Here is a 24385-nt window from a genome sequence, read left to right as displayed (position 1 = left end):
TATTACAGCAGGAAAAAAATCAACATATTCTTGAAACTAATTAGAAACAACAAAGCAGGTGTTTTTTAATAGTACTCAAAGCTTTACCTGAAGTATTAAATGCACACATCCAGCCATCATAAAAACTACAAATGTCATGAATCTGTTTACTACTGAGAGGGATTAGCTGAAATGTACATCATGCTACAGCACTGGACAAAATGCAGCAAATTGTTTTCACAGAGGAGCTGTATATAGTTCCGTCATATGGTGCCCTTCATGTTTGCTTAGAAAAAAAAGAAACAGAAGACTTGCTTCTTTAGCCAGACTTCTCTTTAGGGAGTGAAGGTCTAAGGGAGATGGACAAATAATGAACCGGTTCCTTCCAGCCGTCTCTCTCTACCGCATCCAACTCTGCGGAAGCTGTTCTATTCCAATTCTGCAGCAATATCCTCCTGTGCCAGCCCAGAAGAATGTCATGGAGAAAGATAATGTTCTCAAGGTCTCTATATTTTTTGGTGTCAAACAGGAGCGGGATTTGGAGGTTGGCTGGCGAACAGAAACAGGAGCCAGGTTGCCCAGGAAGTGCAGGCAACCAAGGCAAACAGTAAAGCACTGCTTCTCTGTGCACAGTCCCTGAGATCAGCAATTAAATGGACAGGCTTAGGGAGAAGGTTATGTCTGCCATATTACACTATACGAATTCCAACACAGCTATGTGTAGACTATGCTATGCCTATGATGATGGTAGAGCAAATCATTAAAGTACAACCTTGGAACATTTTCGGTGATGCTGGTAACTAGAAAGGATGGCCAACTTGGAGCATCGAGATGGAAAGCAGCTTTTGCAATGGTGTTTATTGTCTTGAACATTTTCACGAATGTCATGCAATATTATACAGCTAACTATACAGTTTTATTAAAGAATCATTCATTGCCTTGATCCCTTCTGAAGAAGATCTACGTATTTGCGGACCAGAATATTCTGCCGATGAGGAATATTTTTCTCTTGGCAGGAATCCAAGCATCAAAATGTAGGCTTTTGTAGCTGTGGTGAGTAATCTGTCAGCAGGGAAACCATGACAGCCTAGAGGAGGAAGAAAAGAAAAAATCCAATCACATTGGAAACAGATACTCAGTAAAAATAAATAAGGGGGAGATATTTTCCAGCTCTAAACTCTTGTGTTGAAAATTATTGCCCTGACAAAAACTGTACACTTAGATTTATTTGCTAGAATTTCTGATGATGAATCAGAAAAGAGCCAAAAATCAGTTCGGATGTTCTGTATTGTAGCTGATAGGCTTTCTCAGTGTGGACAAAATATATTAATGGACAGCCTAGGAGAAATTCAGACAAAGCATGTTTAGACCAAATGCTGAAGCCTTTTTGGTGTGTTACATTGCATCCTCAGCTACTGCTAGGACATGCTGTAGGTACCCAAACAGCACATGGGCTGACTTGTGGATTTCAGCAGAACTTCCATTACCGTCAGTGAGAGCCATACTTGAACAAGGACTTTGTTCCAGTTTAGCTATACTTTCTGTGGTAAAACATGGAAAATCCACACTGAGGTTAACAGTGTGTCACCTACCCCTCCTGCCCTCCCCTAGTATTTGACACACACTCCAACAAAACCTTAGGTATGGCCGTGAAATGAGAGCAATGGGAATGTCAGCTAAATAAAACATGGTGCTGCAGCAGCTCTGCCGTCCTCCCCACGCCTGTGTACACAACAAGCTCCGTGCTTGCTTGGTTTTGACAAGGTATTGCCTGGTTCGCACTGTTGTGATTCCACAGCAATGTCGGACTGCAAATTGTTACTTTGGCCCAGAACTGGATTTACAAGGGTTCTCCAGGGGTTGTGTCTTGTTGCCCGTCCTTCCTTTCCCTTCAGCACTGCTCAGTGTGACAGGTAGTCCCAGGCACACAGTGGGGACCGAACATACAACTGTGCAGCCCCTGCTGCTACCCATGTCATAGCTGCACTCAGCCCTGCTTGGAACTACAGCTGAGCAAATAATTTATTTTTCAGTTTGCTGTCTGAGCTGAAAGTGGTAGAAAATAATACATAAACAAGACCCATATATTCATTGTTTTCATAGCTTGATAAAATACAAAGACGGCATTTTTCTTAACCAAACAAAATGTGTAGCTTGAACCCAAAGTAAAGGGTTTCTTTCCTTTTGAAAAAATAATATTTAGGGCAATTAGATGCATTGCAAAATTAAAATAAAAAATACAAGCACTTTTTGGAATTTTAAGACCAAAACTATCAATTTAACACAAATTTGTTAATTTTAACCATGTCCAAAATCTGAGGTTTTGGTAAATACAATACTCAAGCACTTATTCGTTCAGGGCACATCTAGAGTTCATCTGAGAGCTATGACAATGCCATTTCTGGATTTTTTTTTCCACCTCTGAAAGTTTTCACTAGCTTTTGTCAACATGCTGGTTCAAAGCCGACAATAAATAACAGGCTACTGAGATCTGGCAGTAATTTTCTGAAATTCTGGGAATGCTGAAAGGCGAGTTATGGTTTATGTTAAATGCCAAGTGTCCTTTCATGGTTCCCATGGATCACACAGTATTACCCACACCACAACTTTTCAGGATCCTTCAAAATGTTGCTCTTGCAGCACTTTCTCAGGGAAAGTTCCCATTGGTGTCAGTGGCAGTTTTTCTTGAGCGAAAACGGCAGAATCTCTAGCTTTAAGTGTTTGGGAAATTGTCATTTCTAAGACCAGTCCCTGGGAGCTCAGCATTTAACATGTTTTAAAATTGAGCAGCTGAGTTAATCATTAGAGTAAACCCAGTGATTTAAATACCATAAAATTACCATGTATACTGTAGATTTCACTTAGTGATAAAAACTGGGTCAAGCAACAGTGGATTATCATCAAAATAGGTCACATTTGTGTCCAGAAAAACTTGTGCAACATATATATGTTGCCTATAGTCAAAATTGTGATGTGTTGTGGGGTGCATTTGAAACATATGTATTAACATTTACTATTTATTGAGGAATCAAGCTGAATCCAAGCCTGTCGTGTAATGCAGAACAGAATCTGACCCTAACCTCTAACTAATGTTATCTTTCTTTTTTACCATAATTGTCCATTTTCTGTTTTCAGCCTCCTGGAAAACCAATGATCGTGGAGAATAAAATACTTCATCATCAACTTCTTCACGTTTTCTGGGTAAACAATGTAAAAAAGTCCAATTGGAAGCAGCAGATTTTGCAGTCTATAGATCAAAAAGCATACAAAAGTAAAGAAATATGTGAGGACATTAATAAAATCTTTAACTAGTAAGAAGGTTAGCAAATTTTATATTAGCTCCCACTCTAGTTACTTTGATGATGAACTCAGAAGAATTCCACTGACTTCAAAAGAATTCCTCATCTGTGAATAAGATGGGAATATCCCCATTCAAGTCAGTAAGACTTCAGTGCTGACTTCACAAAAGTCAAATTTTTACTACTATTTCTCTGGCTTTAGTAGGGCAGTGAAAACTCCAGTGACCTAGTGGGTCAATAAAGTGCAATCTTTATTTGAATGACATACAGTAATATAGTATTATTGATAATTGCAACAAGAACATACTAAACCATGATTTAAAAGGCTATAATTTTTTTTTCTTTTGATGTTGTCACTCATAATATATTGATCTAATATCAATGAACAATGAATTAAAGCATTTTAGGCCAGTTCAGAGACATACCCATCAATAGTATTTTGTGAACTTATGTTAAAATACAGTCAATTAAACCAGTAATTCTATCAGCAAGGAAAATGTCCTTTTTATCTTCGAAAATTAATAGTTTATACCTTTACGTTTTCTCTAACTGATTTCATGCTGATAAGCGTTTCAACTGGATGATTTTAAAGACTTGCTTTATTCATTGACAGATATACACAAAATTGCCCCAAATGCTGCCCAGGCATTTAAGATTTAATCTGTGAGCTGCTCGTTCTAAATAAAATATAAGGGATCATTTCTGGTAGCAAAGAGGAAATGCAACGTTAGAAATAGTTTTTAGGTCGCAAAGAAGTGAAGGGTTAGCTCTCCTGCACATGTTCTGGAGTTAGATCTCATTGGTAAGCTCTGAAAAAGGCCAAGGCACGTGAAGTGTATAAGACAGCTCAAAATTTGTTATCTTTGTGAGTTTTTCAAGCTGGAGGGAGGTTTGCATGTGGTTGTTCCATGGCCCCACTCAAAAAAATACCAAACCCGTGCTTTGCTGATGTTGGTTCTTATAAATGCAAACCATAAAAGCATCAACAAAGAACTAAATCTAAGGTTTTACCTGCATTGTAATCTGATAACCTTGAAATGCCTTAAGTCTTTCTTCCTTTTCCTCTTCTTGTCCCATACTTATCCATGTATCTGTAACTAAGACATTGGCACCGTCTGCAGCTTCCAAAGGATCTGTTGTAAGAAGTAACTTGGTACCATACTAATGTGAATAAAAAAAGGAAGATCGGGAAGACAAGGAACTTCAATTTCATTTATAACAAAAATAAACTCTATTCAAACTACTCTACTAGGCTATTTCTTAGGCTCCTACCTCTTTGGAGTACTGTTCAGTTATTTTGGTTATTCTCAGGTCTGGTTCAAAGCCCTGCCAAAAAAGATGATAGGTAACATATCATGGAAAATATAGAAGATCCTTACTGATTATTAACACTGGTTAGAAAAATACTGATTGAACCATTTGCCATGGGAAGAAGAATGTCTTTCAGAACTGTAAAACTTGAGGAAGTTATGTTGATTTTGTCGAAAGTTTATTTTGTAGATAAACTGGTGGAGAGTGTTCTGATAAGGTAAGAAAAATGTATTTCAACAGTTACAGAATGAAATGCCTATACAGAATCTGATTTTTTGTTCTAAACGTATTCCTTGCTTTATATTTTTGTATTGTATTGTATTACAATGCAGCATTCTAAAAAGCTGCATCACCAATCTGAACCAACCAAGATGCAACACTTCCATCAATCTGAAACAACTTTCAAATTTTTTTTGGGGAGAGAGGGCATTGGATGACTTTTTACACTTTCTCAAATGGAATTATCATCCTCCATGATTTATACCGCAGTCATGAATTCCCCTCAGCCCTTCTGAAGTTGGACTCAGTAGAATTACTCCTGCTTTGCATCAAAATAACTGAATCAGGATTCTGAACCTTGGTTCTGAAATCTGGCACTCCAGCTACATGCAAGCACCACTAGCTGAGGCCCTTGGGAAGTATCCAAGTGGCTGAGACAAGAATGGGCAAAGTTTGCCTTCCTCACTCCATGCACATGTCCTTCTTACCTTGGGAGTCGCAATACACAGGTGCATTCCCAGCTTTGCAGCACTCATCATGATGGAGTGGAGGACGTTGTTTCCATCCCCGATCCAGGTGATAGTGAGCCCGTTCAGCCTGCCATAGTGCTCCTGCCAAATGAATCACATAGCCCCTGGGATTATGTTCCAGGAAAGCTTGAGCAAGTTGATGCCCTAGGTAGGAGGGATTGATCAGATGGGTCTGGTGCAAAGAAGGCTGGCTACCTTCAAATGCTAGCTGCATGGAACCATACCTTTAATTGAACTTACTGCAGCTACAAGATGGTCAGGGAGACAAAGTCCCCTGTGTCTTACATGAAGACCAAAGTGCTGCAGCTTTCTCCAGTGAAGCATTGACATGTATGCCATGTGGTGAGGCCCAGGCTGAGACACACAGCACCAGACACACAGTTACTTTAGCACCAAAGCCATACAGCCATGGATTGGTGCTCATAAATATCAGTGAATGGCAGAAAGTCTTAATTTAGAGGCAGTCCTAAAGCCTAGGATAGCACTCCTTCCAGCTTTCCCCCAAATTATGAAAATATTCAGGTTTATTCTGGCTTGGTTGTCTTACACCACATTCCCTGTGGCCATGGCAGTGGCCATGCCCTTAGAGTGCATTTTCACAGTCACAGCTGTACAGGACAGTAAAGAGCAATACTTTGGAAGCAGCTGTGCCACTCATGGCCTGCAGGGTTTGCTCTTAGTTGTACAGCCAAAGAGTGCAGTGATATTTTTAAAGTGTGGATTACCCGAACTTGCAACAGCATTAGGGCATTAACTGTAGCTTTGCCTGATAGCACTTACAGCCTGTATATGTGCAGCTACTCTGGCCCTCAGCCAGCAACAGATAAGGCCCAAGGAGGAACAAGAGTAACAGAAGTTTCGTATTTCCAGAGCAGGGCAATTTCAGGGCCTTTAGCAAGCCTTGTTTTAAATATGCATGTTTATAGGTACTTAAGTTGATACCAGGAAGTTTGTAAAGACATAACCAAATACTTCTATATACCTGCGCTGTACAACTCCACCTCAAGACTCGAAAGACTAAAGACATGATGGAGAGCCTTTTATTCTTAGTTCAAAACTGGGCCATACTAAAATTGCATTGTAGTAGCTGGAAGCCAGACAGTGTTTCAACACTTTGTGTGACGTGGTTCAATGCTTGTCACAGAGGATAAGCATCCACATTGTAGAGCTGTACTAACTGGCAACCTTTCAGGCAGTTGCAGCAAAGATGCCAAAAGACTGAACAGGAAAAGGGCTGGGACTACCCCTCCTCTCCTGGCAGCAGCTTCTCCTAAACAAATAGTTGTGAAGTTGTTCCAGAACAAAGTTATTGGCATTTCTGCCAGTGACCACAATTTTGAGTCACAAATAGTAGCACTTGAAATATTGAATGACATTAAAATACCATTGAAATCTAAACCTAACAGACTCCTAGGCTGCCTACAGTTTAAGGGCTAAAACTATGGTATTTTAAAGCTATCACTTTTTCAGTTGAAGTTTGTTAGCGGCAGGCTCATTGGCAGAGGTTTGATGCAAGGCCATTTACAGGGGAGCAAATCAGGACTTTGTGGACAATGGAAGTTATTTCAGTATAACAACTCTGCAGATCTCTAAGGATCTTTCAAAGTCCTTCCACATCTCCTAGCAATGGTGCTCCTAGGAGAAGGCCAAACTAAAGCATTTATTTAAGGGGTTGTTTCCAGCTAGGGCTTAGTGATAGCTGAGACGTGAGCCCACAGCCAGGAGCAAATGAGACAGCCCTGAGTTCTTTTGATCTTACTGTGTAAAAATAGACATCGCAGCCTGTAATGCTGAAAGTACTGACTAGTGAGTCACAAATATACTGCTATGTTAAATAACTTCCACCTTATTACCAGCTGTTACTCTGCATTAGAAGCAGCACAGTGCATACTAAATACTTTTCTCTGTTTTCCCAAGCTACTAGCTGTTACAGATAAAATACAAAATACTGGAGATGTCTGTATAATGACCTTCAATATGCACTGCAAATTGCAAAGCCACATCTGCAGTGACTACTGTATAGAGTGGACAGAGCTGAGCTAATCTTAATGAAGATGTTTAGCTAATGGAAGAAGTCGTAGACAAGGCAGAATCAAGCTCTGTGTGTGCTAGTGGAGCCTATTACATATTCTGAGCTAAGCTTTATGCTGCAACTGGTACACTGCTGCTGTAACTCAAACCTCTTCATCTAAAGCCAGCTCACTATGACTGTAACTATATTGCTTATATGCATACATCCTCAGGTTCCAAGAAAAATGAGATGATCGTGTTGGTCAGAACCAGAAAGCTTTGAGGCAATACGAAAGCTACTGTATATGAGACATACATATATTTTTTTCCTATTTTATAGTATATGCTTATACAACTGCACAGAGAAAATCCTGCTAAAAGTGTTTTGCCACAATGGTAACACTCTAGGTTAAACCAGACCTTTACAATGCATGCTGAACACCTGAGCCTCTGAAGATATTTTTCCCCTTACATACTTCCCCAATTTTTCCAAACTCTGTTATATTGATGTACGCTTTTCACCTGCTTGGGTGTTCTGCAGTTTCTCTTTACATTTGGAACCTGACTTCAAAATCTTTATACTCCTAGTAAAGCCATACAGAAAATAACATATTTAGAAAGTCTAGAGCCCTTCTCCCTTAAGAATGCCTCTTTGGCAAACTAGTGATTGCTGCTGTAGTGCCACAAAACTTGGCTTTGCTATTCTCAAGAAAAATCCCTGCTAAATAATTAATGCCAATTTTACAGTCAACTTTCTCATCCTCATGCTGCCTTTACAATGTTTTGTTCTGTTCTTATCCATGGTTGCAGTGTGTCAGTGTATCAAACCCTGGGAAAAAAATAAGCATGCTCAGTGATTTAGCAGTGTTGTATGTTCAGAGAAGACTGGTTTAACTAATTAGGGACATTCGTGTCTGCCTCTGCCTGGACTTGCTTCCAGCTAGGCTGAAACTCTGACACCATTATAGATTACTTCTGAAATGCCTGACCACAACAGTCATAACTGCCTTCAATTAAAACAAGCTTTTGAATAATGAATCAATGATCTGTCAAGATTTAAAATGGAAAGCAGGGGACTAGTCAAAGCTTTAGCCCTTTGGGAGACAGTGCAATCCAGTAAATGAGAAACTGGGCAACCTTGGATCTACCGGCTCTCAAACTGAGCTGAAGGCAGATGCTGGGACAGTTATCTTTCTTACTCCCACATAATTTTTTGTTATGGTTATTGAAACAGTATATTCTAGAGGATAGGTCCAGATCTTAGTCGGGATTTCTAATTGTTAGAATAATGATGATGATGGTGATGAATTTGAAGACTATAATAATTTGAGCTCTTTGAGTCACACATCAAGGAGAAGTTGAGAATATATGGCCGCCCTCTTCAAGCTGGGCAACCCTGTAATTTGTTATGCTATTTAAAAAGAAATCACTGATGTGTTTCTTATGCCAACCATTTCTTTCTGAAAAAGAAATTTCCCTTCAGACCAGTGACATAAAAAGCTAGTGGCATATGGATCCACTCTAATTACCAGTCCGGCCATCCTGCAGTCATCTATAAGTTAGCTGATTTGGCCAGTGACATTAATATCAATTGAATCAAAGTCAATACCCGGTTCGTCCCCAGAATACAAATTGTGTGGTACTGTCCTCCAGCCAAGCTCCGCAGAGCAGAAGTTGTGAGCCACAGCTTCTGCCCAGGAGACTGAGAGGCACCGGGTAGACTCAGCAAGTGGCTGTTACATGCTTTCAGCACAGGCAGAGAAGTAAAGCGGCTCTGTGTGTGCACAGTACCAGCACACACACTCATAGTCTTTAAAGGCCAAACCCCCAAACCTCAAAATCAGGTTGCATAATGTTTACAACCATTTCTAGTGGGTTATAACTCAAGAGCAAACTCAGCTCAACCTGACTTTTAAGAAAGAGGGTAGCACGAATGCTAAGGAAAACATCCCTCTTGGCATAATAGAGGGCATTAATCCTGACCACAGTATTAAAGGGAAGAGCCAGCTTAGATGCCAAACATATGAGGGGCTCCAGATTGCTCAGGAAGAAGGCACTGGGCAAGAGGATGTTGAACCTGAAGAATCTTACCCCAGTATTCATGACAGGAGCACACTTTGTGATCTGACAAGAACACCCTGAATACAGTAGGAGAACTGACAGCCCTGAAAATAAACCAGCCACATTGTTTGGGGAATGCAACAGACTATACTAAAATAACCATACTAAAATGTATCTGTGAAAAGGGAATCAGAAGCAATAAGCAAGACGACATTCTGACAAAACAAACCAGGAAATTAGGCAGTTTCAGACTGAAAAGAAAGTGTTCGAAGAGGGTTCAAGAAGGCACATGACAAAATTAATAGGATTTAGAAAACGGAAGAATAAAAATGTGCTAAGCATGAAGCGGGCCAGAGTGCATGTAGTGCTCCACTGGCAAATGCACCACGAGAAAAAAGAAGCAGGAAAAAAGCAGCACTTTTTGGGTATGTACTGACAGCAGGGAGGAGCAGATCCAGCCAGGAAAATATTTACAGAGATAAGGAAAAGACATTTTAAAAGAGAAATAAGCTGCACAAAATCTGTGGTTACATTTAAGGCTAGCAGTCTGTGTCACTATTGTAGTTTGCATGCATGTATAAATCAAATAAATTGCCTTTGCATTGCAGGAAAGCAGTCCAAATGTTATATATGAACTTTCAACTCATTTAAAGAATCAGTGGTACCATTCAACATCCCTATATTAGTCCTTTTGCAGGCAGTACTCAGATAACAACTTTTTACCCTGGCAAAAATCCCACAAGAAGTTTAATTGTGGTAAGTAACAACTAGACGCTGTGGCTCACACTTCTTCAAGTGTTAATCCTACTTCTGTGACCTGGTAAAGTTCATTACATGATTAAAATCCTATTTTATTACATGTTACTGGCTGTAAGACCAGTCTTCTCCACCTCAGCATACAGTGCAGAGAGGAACAAAGGCAGCAGACGGGCAGGTCAGAAAGGGAAAGAGCAGGCAGTGCCAACACCCACAGCATACTGCTGAGAGCTCCCCCCTGCCTGCCCCCTCTCTCCTGGGTAAAAAAGCAAGAATGGAAAGTGGGTCAGAAACTAGCAGTGCAGCATGCCTTTGGCAAAGTGGGGCGGACACCCAGCTGCCCTCTAAAGATCTCCTGACAAGCTCTGGGCTAAGGAACATGCTGGAAAGACTGGGGGAGAGATGGGCACAGCTGGAGGAAACAGTGCTCTGCTTATCTGCTGACTGGGAAAGGGTTGCAAATTTTAAAAAGCTTCCATGGTTGTCCAAAAGCTGAGCCATCCCTTGAGATATCTGTAAGTGCTCACTTTGTTATGATACCTCTCCACGTCAAATGTTTCTTCTGTTTGAGCACCAACTGTTATGGTCCTGTTTCCTCATCATGTAAAATGGGCAGTGACACTCTTCCAAAGACGTGCTCCCCAGTGCTTGATGCAACAAGAACAGCCAGCTGCTGTTGCTGCTGCCCTAGGTATTCAAACGAAGGAAAAGTCCAGCCTGTGGGCTCATATTCACCTGGAGCTTCTACCATGGCTGCCCTATACAAGGACACAATGGAGGAGGAGCAGTGGATGATGAGAAACTGGCTGCTTATCGCTTGGATGGGTACACTCTTAGCTGGGTAAAAAAACTGGCTGGATGGCCGGGCCCAAAGGGTTGTGGTGAATGGAGTTAAATCCAGTTGGCGGATCTTCCCCAGAGATCAGTATTGGGGCTGCTTCTGTTTAATATCTTTATCAACGATCTGGACAAGGGGATCGAGTGTACCCTCAGTAAGTTTGCAGACAACACCCGTTGGGCGGGAGTGTTGACCTGCTTGAGGGTAGGAAGGCTCTGCAGAGCGATCTGGACAGGCTGGATCGATGGGCCGAGGCCAATTGTATGAGGTTCAACAAGGCCAAGTGCCGGGTCCTGCACTTGGGTCACAACAACCCCATGCAATGCTAACAGGCTTGGGGACGAGTGGCTGGAAAGCTGCCCTGCGGAAAAGGACCTGGGGGTGTTGATCGACAGCCGGCTGAATATGAGCCAGCAGTGTGCCCAGGTGGCCAAGAAGGCCAACGGCATCCTAGCCGTTGTATCAGAAACAGTGCGGCCAGCAGGACTAGGGAAGTGATTGTCCCTTTGTACTCGGTGCTGGTGAGGTCGCACCTCGAATACCGTGTTTGGTTTTGGACCCCTCACTACAAGGAAGACATTGAGGTGTTGGAGTGTGTCCAGAGAAGGGCAACAAAGCTGGTGAGAGGTCTGGAGCACAAGCCTTATGAGGAGCGGTTGAGAGAGCTGGGCTGTTTAGCCTGGAGAAGAGGAGGCTGAGGGGAGACCTTATTGCTCTCTACAACTATCTGAAAGGAGGTTATAGTGAGGTGGGTGCTGGTCTCTTCTCCCAAGTGACAAGGGATAGGGCAAGAGGAAATGGCCCCAAGTTGTGCCAGGGGAGGTTTACATTGGATATTAGGAAAAATTTCTTCACTGAGAGGGTTGTCAGACATTGGAACAGGCTGTCCAGGGAGGTGGTTGAGTCGCCATCCCTGAAGGTATTTAAAAGACGTGTGGATGAGGCACTTAGGGACCTGGTTTAGTGTTGGACTTAGCAGCGTTAGGTTAACAGTTGGACTTGATGATCTTAAAGGTCTTTTCCAACCTAAACGATTCTATGTTTCTATGATTCTAGGATCAATAGGGCATGTACTCATTCTGCTGATCTCCACAGGAGATCAGTAGAGAAAGAGATGCATCTCTAGAGGGTGATTGAGATGCTCAGCAGTCTCTCTTCATTGACTGGAGATAGAGTACAGGGCAACCGCACTCTGAACTTTGGTGCCATAGTCAGTGGCCTGAATAAAACCAGGTTTAGGGGCAGACATATCAATAGTTGTCTAGACTATGAGTCACAGATTATTCCTGAAGCCTGTTATTTACAAGTGATAAAATGCTAATACCTAAGGTATTTGCAAGACATAACCCCCCACAAAACACAACCTTAAGAATCACCTGTTTTACATCTGCACACAGTGTTTAAATGAAATTACGACATTTAATGATTGTTGATGTTCTCATTACAGCTTACTGTCTTACGTAACTTGAACACTTCATTGTGGCTGGCTCAATGTGATCTCACACATGTACCTTATCCTGAGGTATGTGAAGCATTTTTGCTTCAAGTTCACCAATTTTTGCTGGTCTCTTCACTTCTAGTGTTGACAATTTTATGACAAATACTAATCAAAGTAAGGAAAAAGTAATTTTCACTAAACGTATGAGTCTTTCAGTGTTTAAAGTTTAAGGTATGAATAATTTAATATTGCTCTCACTAGATCTTTTCCACATACTGATTGTCCCACAGCACAGTCTTCGACAGCTGAGAAACAGAGCTGAATGAATCAGGGAATTATTCTGCCCTCCCTTTTTCAAGCAGTGTGATTTTTATTCATTCAGAAAGTAAACAAGGTCAGAGGAGTTCATCATGGTTGTCAACCAGCACTGCAGTATAATAATCATTTTTATAAGCCAGTTCCTCAATTGATTGTAAAACAGCATAGCCCTTCTGTTCACAGATAAACATCTGGTATTCTATGTGTAAAATGTTATCCTGCTGTCAAGTCAACCATTCCATTAGATTAAACTACAAAATATGATCTTTTTTAACTATTCTTTGGTGTGAGCAAAGTTTAGATAGGTTTAAGTGCCTGAACTCTACGTGTTTCCTCTGGTAGCATTAACTGGCTTTTCAAAACAAATTTGTTCAACCAATTTCCTAATATATGTATAGTGATTCCTTTTAAACTGTTCACAGTTAGGGCATAATCAAGAGTGAACTACAGAGCTTTTTTAAGTCAGTGGAAAAACTTCCACTGGCTTTGGTTGAGCCAACATCTCACCTTTATCTTACTATGTAAAGCCCCTTGCACATTTTTTGAATTGCAGCCTAATTCCAATGAAGTACTTAATTTTATGCTTAACTTCAGTCCCACTACAGCTGATAGGACTAGCTAATTGTTTTAAATTAAACAGGTCCTTAATTATATTGCTGGATGAAGACCTCTTTCAATAACAAGTGCCATGTAATTACCACTTAGAAAAACCTAGGAATAAATGGTTTTGAACCTAACTTGCCCAAGTACTTACCAAGACCAACATGTAGCAAAAAAAATTTGTTATTAAATGGGGATTATATTGTTACCTGAAGAGTTAGGTAATCAGCTAAAATCTGGAGAGGATGGTATAAATCGGACAATCCATTGATTATTGGGATCGTGGCTTCTTTCGTCATTAGGTCCAGATCATTATGCTTATAAACTCGAGCCAAGATTGCATTTGTCATGCTGGACAGCACCCTAGAGAACGGCAGAAAATACCCAAGTCAAACATAATAAGTACGTCCCTGTTGCACTCTTCAGCGTGCAACACATAAATATTAATGAGAAGTGGTAATGAATCAAATTTTTTCAGCTATCTGAATAATTTATCATGCCTGCATAGCACACTTAAATGCAGACATTTAACAAGTTGCTAATAAAGAAGCAGGTTTACTTATTAACAAACTATAGTGAGTAAATGAAAACTGCTGTTGTATTTTATGTTTTTTTCTCTTTAGTGTTTGACTGTAGCTACAGATGTAACATCAATAAATGTTAAGGTATCGGAACGAAGATAAGAAATTGTGTGACACTGTAACATTTGAAGAATTTGATAGCTTCAGAAGAGATAAGGTATAAGATTTCTTGAGTCTTCTAGCAGAGAACAAATGTAGCATTGACTGTAGCCTGACTTCTGTGAGCATTAGGGATACAGATCTGTCTTAGATTATCACAATTATTTACTGATCTTAATGAGCACAGAAACAGGAAGCCAACAAGACCAGCCTGTTCTTTCTCCTACCTACACACCTGCGTATTGACACACATGGTATCAGCGTTAAAGTAATGCCCAAATTTGAAACTCAGTATATGGATAGGGGCATGCAGGAATCACTGTACCACTCTGGCCTTAGCCTCATTTGCCAAACTGTGAAAGACTCAGAGCTTAGCATAGTGGATTAGCACAGCATACTCAGTATGCTCTGAATTCTTTAGATAAATTAAACATGGATTGGAGCTCTGCATTTCTCTGCATTTCTGTGTTTTAATCACACCCTGAAGCATGACTTTGAAGCAGCATTTTGTGTGTTTTCATGTTATCTCTAGTAGGACCTTAAAACAAAACAAGGAAGAGACTGAATAGAAGAGTCTGAAAAACCCTTGCAGGTTAATCTTCCTGATTAGCTATGAAGAATTCCAGTATCTCCTCTTGTGGAAATATGGCTGTTAATGCCATGGCCTTTACATAGACAAATCTCCTGATGAAGTCAGTAACAAATATTTTATACTGACACCAGACATTCCTCACACAAGCAAAACTCTTATAAAACGTTACAAGATTCCCTGTAGAGCTCTCTCTGAAGAAAAGACTGCCGACAGCAGCTACAAGTTAAAAGGAGGAATTGAACAGAGTGTTTACTGATTGCAAGTATTGGAACAGTTGCTGTTTGTGCCATTATTTCTTCTTAGCTCACGAGTTTCTTTTTCTCTGTGTGTGTTTATTCTAGCTTGAAGCATGTGTTTGTGGAAAACCTGTTCTGTTCTGAATTAGTCATCAGGGATGGGATGCACGGTCCCTTTTGTTAGCCATCTAACAGTTGTCCACCCTAAACAAGACATAGCCAGTCCCACCAGTCAAGGAAAAGAGGCAATCACGCTGGGAAATTGCCCATTTTTCTTAGACTTTTTTTTAGGATGTCAGGACAGCTGATTCCTACCCAACATGACTGATAAAGAATTTCAAGAAGATGATTCCTTTACAGGGTATGCCATTAGAGGAAATTCAGTCATAATCAATTGCCAACTAGTGAAAACTGCTGGATTTTCTTCCTTAATCTGTTGAAAGTAAACACTAGAATTATTAGACACTTACCAGCAAGACATCAGACAGTCCTTCTGCCAGCATTTCTAGATGTCATATCTTATAGTAGGAAATGCAGGTGGAAACTGGGTTTATTCTTTGTGAAATCAAAACCAAACTGAATTCAGAAAAAAAAAAAATAGACCTCATCTGAGGAGATGAAATCTCCTGTAATCAAATCAATTTAAAGGAAACCATATAAGGCTGAGATTGCATAGGAAAAAAGGCCTGGTTAGATAAGAGTCTTCAGTAAAGTTTTGGAAGGTGAAGGGGAGTAAGTACAGGCTCATCAGGTGACTTTTCATTTAAGGTTCCTATGTTATCACCAACTACAAGGCCTTTTACTCTCGTCATTCTTTTTGCAAAATTGTGAGCCTGTAAACTTCAAAATCCCAGAGCTTGGAAATATACGAGCGTATGGGAATGCTGCATGTCTTTCTTTTCAAAAAAACTTGCATTTCTACAGAGAAAAGCTGGAAATTTTTACTCAAGTATATCCTCTGAGGAACCCCAAATTAAACACAAATAGAAGTAAGCCTTTTTGGTGTGTCTGGTCTCTGAATTTGCATATATTTTGAGTGGAATATTGCTATCCAAGGTAGTTTTGTTTTTGTTTTGAAAATATGTATCCATTCAAGAGGTTTAAATTTCTGACAAGACTACTTCATTGTCATTCATAGTCTTAGAGGGGCATATGGTGGACATGTTCTCAGTAAGCGGTGAGAAGTAAACCTGTTCTCCATAGATGCAGAGATTCATCCCCTAACAATGCCAGGGGACTGGCAAAATCATCCTATGAGCTCTTGAGTACTGCCACTGAACCTTATGGCCACTGAGCTATAGTGGTGCATAATGGAACTGCTCTACAGTGGAAAATATAGTACTTATATTTCATTTCACGTAATATATCAGTCATGCTAAACAGCACTGAAAGGCTTGGAGCTCCTTAATGGGTGGTAACTTTTTGCTACTGTGTCAGCATAAATGTAAACGTCTTGTGAAGCATGGAAGAACTGTATTATGAGCAGGTAATAAGTCACCAAAAGTATGTTCACAGCAGAAATGCTTTCAACTTTTACCTGCAGCAATTCTAATAAAAACTGGGGTCTTTTATAGATCTGTGCCCCTTTTGCTTTAAGTCTTAATCTCAAGTACTTCTAAGGCCTTCAGAGCCCTAGACACATGGCTGTAAATATTTGAAATACCCCCTGGGTCTACTACAGGCATTCTTTTTTTATTCGTATGTTAACTGAATGAGGTGGGCATGTTATCCTTCATTCACAAGAAATGCCAAGGAACTAGGACTCAGGTTGTTCTTTTGGGTAAACTGTTCAGCCTTGATTATGCAAAGTCAATAATAATTCTGTTAATGAGGGCAGGAGTGAAGTAGAGCACGTGGGGCTCTGTAAGGACTTGGGAAAGCTCTCACTCCACTCTAGCAGGCGACTGCTGTGACTCAGCAGAGGAGCAAAATCCCCAAGTTGGCGTTATAAATAGGGGCTTGACCTGGAAGAGCAAGCAGTGACAAAGAAAAGGGGGCTGAAGGCTTGCATGGGAAGTGGGTATAGTGGGAGCTATCTCCACAGAATGGGGACTCCTCCAGAATGGCTGGAACATGTGTTTGCTTCTACTTTTTGCCTTATTTCTTGTAGCATACTGTCTTTCTTTTTCCCTTTTGCTTGTGCAAACAAAGTTCATTCAAGAGACTGTGAACCAAAGTTTTAATGGTCCTTTATTATCCCATTTGGGAAGAAGAAGAAATGAAAACTGGCCTATACAAAGCATGTGCATTTGCATATCAGAACACACCTGGATTTGCTGCAGGGTTGGCATCTGAATGGCAGAGAACCTCCGGATGACAGTCCTGCACATCTGGTGGGATGGTGCCTGGAGATGCTATTGTAGGGGACCACTGCCTAAGGGCCCTGACTGCATCCTTCCCCTTCCTGGAGGTTTGGCTGCTGGGCCTCAGAGCCAGCATCGCTATAGTGCAGCTGAGGGCTACTGCAGCTGAGGGCTACCCCTCATCACTCTGATGTCAGGGGGGTGAGGCTCCCAGACAGCACTGCAAGGAGCCTCCATCAGGGCCAACCCCTTTCTCTTGGAGTCACATCTCTTGCTGCTTTGTAACCATGCCCATGCTGATCCTGACTTGGACCCCCACCTGCGGGCTGATGTCTCAGCCTGGTCTTGGCCCACCCCCATCCCCACAGAGGTGCCCAATGCCCTGGGCTGTGGCTGCCGCTGGATGCCTCCCAGCTGCCCTGCTCCCTGGCTGGGTGCAGTGGAATGGGTGCCGGCTGAAGAGGCCCTGTCCTGCTTGACCCAGAGGGAGCCCTTAGCACCGGAGCTTCCCTAGACCCCAAGGAGCCACGAGCCCACATGGCATCCTGACATACTGCTCTGAAGCATCTCACCATTTGTCCTTCCCTTCCCATTCACAAGTGCCACAGTGCAATCTCACATTGGCCCTGGTAAATCAACCCTTCCTTTGGCTTCACCTGCCACCTTTGGTGGCACTGCAATCCTTCCACATCATTTTGTCTTGGAGCCTGAAGTCATTCCTTCCCAAATGTGACACGTCTGCACTTCTTCATTCATTCTCCACTGCTCTGGTGTGTCCCATCCCTTCCCAATTTCAGTTCCTTTAAGCTGATGTAAATAGCTGATCTTCGTCTTTCCAGCCTGACATGCCGGTACCCCTGCTCACCATGTCAGCTTCTGTCTCTTCAGCCCCAGCCTCTCAGCACCAGCCTCCCATCTCCCTGCTACTGCGCCCTCTGTCAGCATCCTCTCCTCCTCCTCTCCCTTCTCTGCTGAGAGGCTCTCTGCTTACAATGGTACAGTGAGAACGGAAGAAAAGGCAAGACGCTTGGAGACTAATACTACTTATTTACATCAGTGTGGGGGATTTACCTTTGATGTGTTTCCCATTCACCTTTAATACGACATAGTAAGCTACGTATGTTTGACTTGAAATATCCTCCATCTCTCATGCCAATAGAATTGTAGCGGGGATGCATATGCTCTGAAGCATTTAAATGGCACACTTTGTTGAAGCTATAGCTGTCCTGCTTAAACTGGGGCTATGTCCCATGATGTACGAAGAATTTCTTTTGAGGGGATGTATTTGAATCCCATGGCAGTGTATGAGCTCTGCTGAACTGGCCACAGTGGCCACCGGACACAGTGGCCTAATGTACCTCAGACTTCACTGTTAAGTCTCAGATTAATTTGTTCCCTTTGCAGGCCCACAAGTTTACACAATTTTTGAAGCTTTTAAACTTGGGGTTACTAAAACAAGCCAGTGGTACACACTTCTGTTGAAACATCTGAATGCTATTGTTGCAGCTTACTTTGATACTGGCAGAGTTATGCATCTAGCAGCGAGTGACAGCTAAGTACTTTCAAGCCTCAAGAGACTGAATTTTTTACTTTCTACTATCAATACCCATATGTCTTCCACTTCAGTATTTAAAGGCAAGAAAGGAAAACTTAAAATGTTCAAATGTTTGGTCTTTTTCTTACATTTTCCTCGGATTTCATCACAGAGAGAACAGCAACATAGTTCTCAATCTCTCCCACTGACTGTGAAAACTGTGGTATACAGCAGAGGCAATGGAACCTCAGCTGGCTGATCACATATTTTGAATTGAGCCTAAGGAGCTTGACACTGCATATCTTTCACCACAACAAAAAGGACCTTTCAGACACTACTAACCTTCCAACAGCTGAGCCTGACTGAATCTACCTTAGGCTGCAAAAGGGCTGCCCAGAAAGCAGCATAATACTGAGGTTGGATGAGTCTTTAATACATGGAGTGCTATGAAAAACAGCAAGAGCACCTGCAAAAGACAACCTCATGTTCTGCCTACTTTCTGCAACATTGGAGGGAATCCACTGGAGAAAAACCTTGAGCTCAGTTCTTCCCTGCCATGGCAATGGGGATAGGCTGCTAGCTACCCATCCCTGCATGCATGTGGGAATGGGCATGACTGAGATCTTCCAAGGGTGCCAGTAAGAGAACAATGCCATAGCCCAGCCTCCACAGCAGTCCTGAGAGTGGGTACAGGTGTTGAGGAGGGCATATGAAGTCAGAAACAGGCTGCAAAGTGTTGGTCAAGTTTGGTGCTGCTGAAATAGGGGGATCAGAGTGGCTGTCAGTGCCACCCAGTCACTGAAGGTAGGCTAAGGCCCACCAGCAGCTGGCCTAACTAGACTTTGCTTTTTGATTATGCTTTCTGATTTGTCAGTCAGCTGTACTTCTAGCTCCATGAGGAGCAACAGAACCAGAAGATTCTAGTCTTGTTTGAATATATGGGCTGTCATCGGTGCAGCTATACTACTGAGGTTCATAAAATGTTTCCATCTGTGTGACTGTCACTCTCATTAACACTCTATAAGCCAAATTTGATAAAAATATTTCTTGTGAGGTGTTTTGGAGAGCTAGAGTGGATGGAATGATGGTGTACTGAACTACAGATTCTGTGAGCTGATTTGTAAATATTTAAGAAGTCTGGAGTGCCTTCTGACATTTTCCAGAAATAAAATATTAGCTTCCAAAATTCTGTGAGACAGGTTTCAGCCTGATCAACTACCAAATACATAGTGATCAATCAAATGACATTTTACCAACCTTACTGTATCTGTGAGACTCTCATTAGTGCCCAGATGTATGTCTTGTGTTGTAAGGAAGGAAGGATGTCCTCCAAGGAGAGCAAATCCTACAGTGAAGACAATTAAAAAAGAAATTAAACACCAGTACCTCATATTTACAGCCAAGATTCAAAATCTTCTTCATGTAAAAGCTATTTACAGCAATAAAAGTAAAAATCAGCAGGGCATCCAAATGTTTCAAACACTTAAAGTCTGACACAGAAAACACAAATAAATGTATTTCGGAATAAAACCACTCAAATGTGATGCTTTGCTGAAATCCTGAGGCATGAGTTCTGATCTGTGTTTATAGGAACAGTGATTCAAGCTGCAAGGCTACATATTGCCAAAAGCATCATTGTGGCTCCCTGTTAAGAGCTGGGTAATCCATTCATCATGTTGAATTTCTACTTCAAGGGACTTAGCATCCTAGGAGGGCCATCTGAGTCACTAGGTGGAATTCCACATCCTTGCAAGAAGCTTCAAGTATATTCACTCAGATAGAAAACCCTAAATCTCCTCATACACTATAACAAACTTGAACTTGGTCACAAATGACCAAGTGCCTTAAAAATTATAATATGACAGAGAGAAAAGGAAAGATTTTGGGCACTGCCAGCATCCCTCCACCCTGCAATAGTTAGGAATTTACAAGGTGAGCCAAGGAACTGGATGGATTAGGTCTGAAGAATGAAATCCATTCCTAAACAGGAAACCATGGAAAGACCTGAGCATCACAGAATCATAGAATCATTTAGGTTGGAAAAGACCTTTAAGATCATCAAGTCTAACCGTTAACCTAACACTGCTAAGTCCACCACTAAACCATGTCCCTAAGTGCCTCATTGTTGCGGTTTAAGCCCAGCTGGCAACTAAGCACCACACAGCCACTCACTCACTCCCCCCAGGTGGGATGGGGGAGAGAATCAGAAGAGTAAAAGTGAGAAAGCTCATGGGTTGAGATAAAGACAGTTTAATAGGTAAAGCAAAAGCCACGCGGGCAAGCAAAGCAAAACAAGGAATTAATTCACCACTTCCCATCGGCAGGCAGGTGTTCAGCCATCTCCAGGAAAGCAGGGCTCCATCACGCGTAACTGTTACTTGGGAAGACAAGCACCATTACTCCGAATATTCCCCCCGTCCTTCTTCTTCCCCCAGCTTTATATGCTGAGCATGACGTCATATGGTATGGAATATCCCTTTGGTCAGTTGGGGTCAGCTGTCCCGGCTGTGTCCCCTCCCAACTTCTTGTGCACCCCCAGCCTACTCGCTGGTGGGGTGGTGTGAGAAGCAGAAAAGGCCTTGACTCTGTGTAAGCACTGCTCAGCAGTAACTAAAACATCCCTGCTTTATCAACACTGTTTCCAGCACAAATCCAAAACACAGCCCCATGCTACCTACTATGAAGAAAATTAACTCTACCCCAGCCAAAACCAGCACACTCATCCACAGGTCTTTTAAAAACCTTCAGGGATGGCGACTCAACCACCTCCCTGGGCAGCCTGTTCCAATGTCTGACAACCCTCTCAGTGAAGAAATTTTTCCTAATATCCAATGTAAACCTCCCCTGGCACAACTTGGGGCCATTTCCTCTTGCCCTATCCCTTGTCACTTGGGAGAAGAGATCAGCACCCACCTCACTACAACCTCCTTTCAGATAGTTGTAGAGAGCAATAAGGTCTCCCCTCAGCCTCCTCTTCTCCAGGCTAAACAGCCCAGCTCTCTCAACCGCTCCTCATAAGGCTTGTGCTCCAGACCCCTCACCAGCTTTGTTGCCCTTCTCTGGACACACTCCAACACCTCAATGTCTTCCTTGTAGTGAGGGGTCCAAAACCAAACACGGTATTCGAGGGGCGGCCTCACCAGCGCCGAGTACGAAGGGACAATCACTTCCCTACTCCTGCTGGCCACACTATTTCTGGTACAGGCCAGGATGCCGCTGGCCTTCTTGGCCACCTGGGCACACTGCTGGCTCATATTCAGCCGGCTGTCGATCAACACCCCCAGGTCCTTTTCCGCAGGGCGGCTTTCCAGCCACTCGTCCCCAAGCCTGTTAGCATTGCATGGGGTTGTTGTGGCCAAAGTGTAGGACCCGGCACTTGGCCTTGTTGAACCGCATGCAGTTGGCCTCAGCCCATTGATCCAGCCTGTCCAGATCGCTCTGCAGAGCCTTCCTACCCTCAAGCAGGTCAACACTCCCGCCCAACGGGTGTTGTCTGCAAACTTACTGAGGGTGCACTCGATCCCCTTGTCCAGATCGTTGATAAAGGTATTAAACAGAAGCAGCCCCAATACTGATCTCTGGGGAACACCACTTGTGACCGGCCGCCAACTGGATTTAACTCCATCCACCACAACCCTTTGGGCCTGGCCATCCAGCCAGTTTTTTACCCAGCTAAGAGTGTACCCATCTAAGCCATGAGCAGTCAGTTTCTCCAGGAGAATGCTCTGGGAAACAGTGTCAAAGCCTTTACTGAAGTCTAGGTAGACTATATCCACAGCCTTTCCCTCATCCGCTAAGTGGGTCACTTTGTTGTAGAAGGAGATCAGGAGATCAGGCATCATTTAAGAATATAAAACACTTTGGGGAACTTAGAAGGTGTCTGGAGGGTATTTTGGATAAAGACAAACTACATGCTAAGGGCAACTCTCAGGTTCTGTCCTTACTTATTTCCATTGCATCACCACTAGAAACCTACCACAAGCAACCAGCTGACACAGACAGGGAGGAAAACAGCTTTTTGTCACCAAAGCTTGAGTCTCCCTGCCTTTGCCTGGTGTAAGCCTAAATCCTCCCTCCACTGAATCTCAGTGCAAAGTCCATTGTGGCCATATATTGGGAAGATGGAGCCTGAGGGGGGCTGTTTTATGAATTGTCACAAATGGTTTAGCATAAGCCTAGCACAGGACACAGGGTCCTACAATTTGGAACATACAAAGTGTAGGATTTGAACTGGGCTGTAGGTAGCCCTGTAAGGCATTTTCTCTGCACTGAGGAAGATTTTCTGCATAAGAACAACTCCCTTCTCATAGAGAAATTGTCAGGGAGATCTTGCCCTGTCACTAGTATGAATGACAGAGGAAATTTCCAGAGAATCTCAGTGTGGACAAACCAGCCTTGTCAAGACAACACTGTGGGGGAGTAAGCCTTTTACTGTGATAAAAATCTATTTTTATTGCCAGGAAGAGAAAGGCTGCATAGAGCACAGAAGAGCAGAGACCCCACTTCTCTACCAAACTGTGATCTCTTGGAGGTGCTTACAAATTTCGTGCCGTTAAAAGAAACAGGAAAAAAAGGAGAGGAAGAAAAAAAAAGAAAGAAAAAAAGGTTAAAAGCTGCTTGGGCTGGTTGTAGCCATTAGATGGCACTGCAGACATAGCCAGGACTGCAGCTTCAACATGATGTTTGTACAGGCCTGTCAAAGATTAAAAAGTTGATCCCACAGCTCCTCTTCAAAAAGGGATTAAACGAGGAGTGAACACTGAAACCTTTCACAGATAAAACCAAACAACTAGGTTCAGGCAGCAGGCCTGGGCCCCACAACTGGGGCCCTAACACAGAGCAGCCCTTGTTAACTTCCATCCCATGTGGGCAGCCAGGGTTGAGGTGAGGTCTTCCACTTTGCATCAGTTCAACCAGTCTCTAGACTTTAAAATGCAGTAGATAGATAAAAATAATGCTGGCAAATCATTGCCTTCTGGCTGCCTCAATTTCCTTAAAAGTCAGATTAAAAATAATGATGCCTCAGACCACATCTGAAGGGCAAATCTCTGCTCCATCCAGCCAGTGTGTACTCATTTTATTGAATGGGCCTGATTTTACTTTCCCTTTGTCATCATTAAGGATTGCTCCAAATCTCAACAAGATTAGAGTCAGACACAGCGAACTTTTAAGAGTGAAGCATCACTTATTCTGCTATTACTTTTTGCTGTTAGAAAAGCACTATACATTTGCTGGTTGCTTTGCCCTCCTTTCTTGGTTATTCAGAAGCATTTTTGCATTAAGGCAGGAAAAATATTTACATTTCCTCAAATACTTTCACCTCCTCTCTGCAGCTCAGACAAAACCACTGTATTTATGGGTATGTGTATGCAAACTGTTGCCTAGATATTACAGCCTATCTATTCAATGCAAGTTTTTAAGTCAAGACCTCAAGGATGAAATGTCATTTGTAGTAAGTTTTCCTGTCCAGCTTCTTGTGGGTTTTTTTTCAAGTCATATACAATTATGTCAGTGATTTATCCCCTCAAGTTTCACACAATACAACAGCTCTGCATTTTAGGCTTCTAAATGCATATACTTTGGTAGATGTTTCACTGTCCAGGAAGGCTCCTATGGACATGTTCTGTTTTCTATAAATGATGCCCAGGTAGAAAAAGAGGAACCTGGCCATTTATTCAAAA

General features: G+C 42.2%; 1 protein-coding gene across 2 annotated transcripts in view; it reads right to left on the bottom strand.

The window, feature by feature from the left end:
- Positions 1-1006: 1006 nt before the first annotated feature.
- OTC (ornithine transcarbamylase) overlaps positions 1007-24385 on the bottom strand; it is a 37886-nt gene continuing 14507 nt past the window's right edge. For both annotated transcript variants that reach the window (XM_059825363.1, XM_059825372.1), the window contains 7 exons: positions 19962-20049; positions 13569-13722; positions 5297-5419; positions 4551-4604; positions 4290-4439; positions 3089-3226; positions 1007-1066 (listed from right to left, as the gene is read on the bottom strand). In XM_059825363.1, coding sequence (XP_059681346.1) covers positions 1007-1066; positions 3089-3226; positions 4290-4439; positions 4551-4604; positions 5297-5419; positions 13569-13722; positions 19962-20049 — 767 coding nt within the window. The remainder of the gene's footprint in view (positions 1067-3088; positions 3227-4289; positions 4440-4550; positions 4605-5296; positions 5420-13568; positions 13723-19961; positions 20050-24385) is intronic.

This window comes from Gavia stellata, chromosome 1 (genome assembly GCF_030936135.1).
Source record: "Gavia stellata isolate bGavSte3 chromosome 1, bGavSte3.hap2, whole genome shotgun sequence".
Taxonomy (NCBI): domain Eukaryota; kingdom Metazoa; phylum Chordata; class Aves; order Gaviiformes; family Gaviidae; genus Gavia; species Gavia stellata.
The sequence above is the reverse complement of the archived record's forward strand: the minus strand, read 5'-3'. Positions and strand labels throughout refer to the sequence as shown.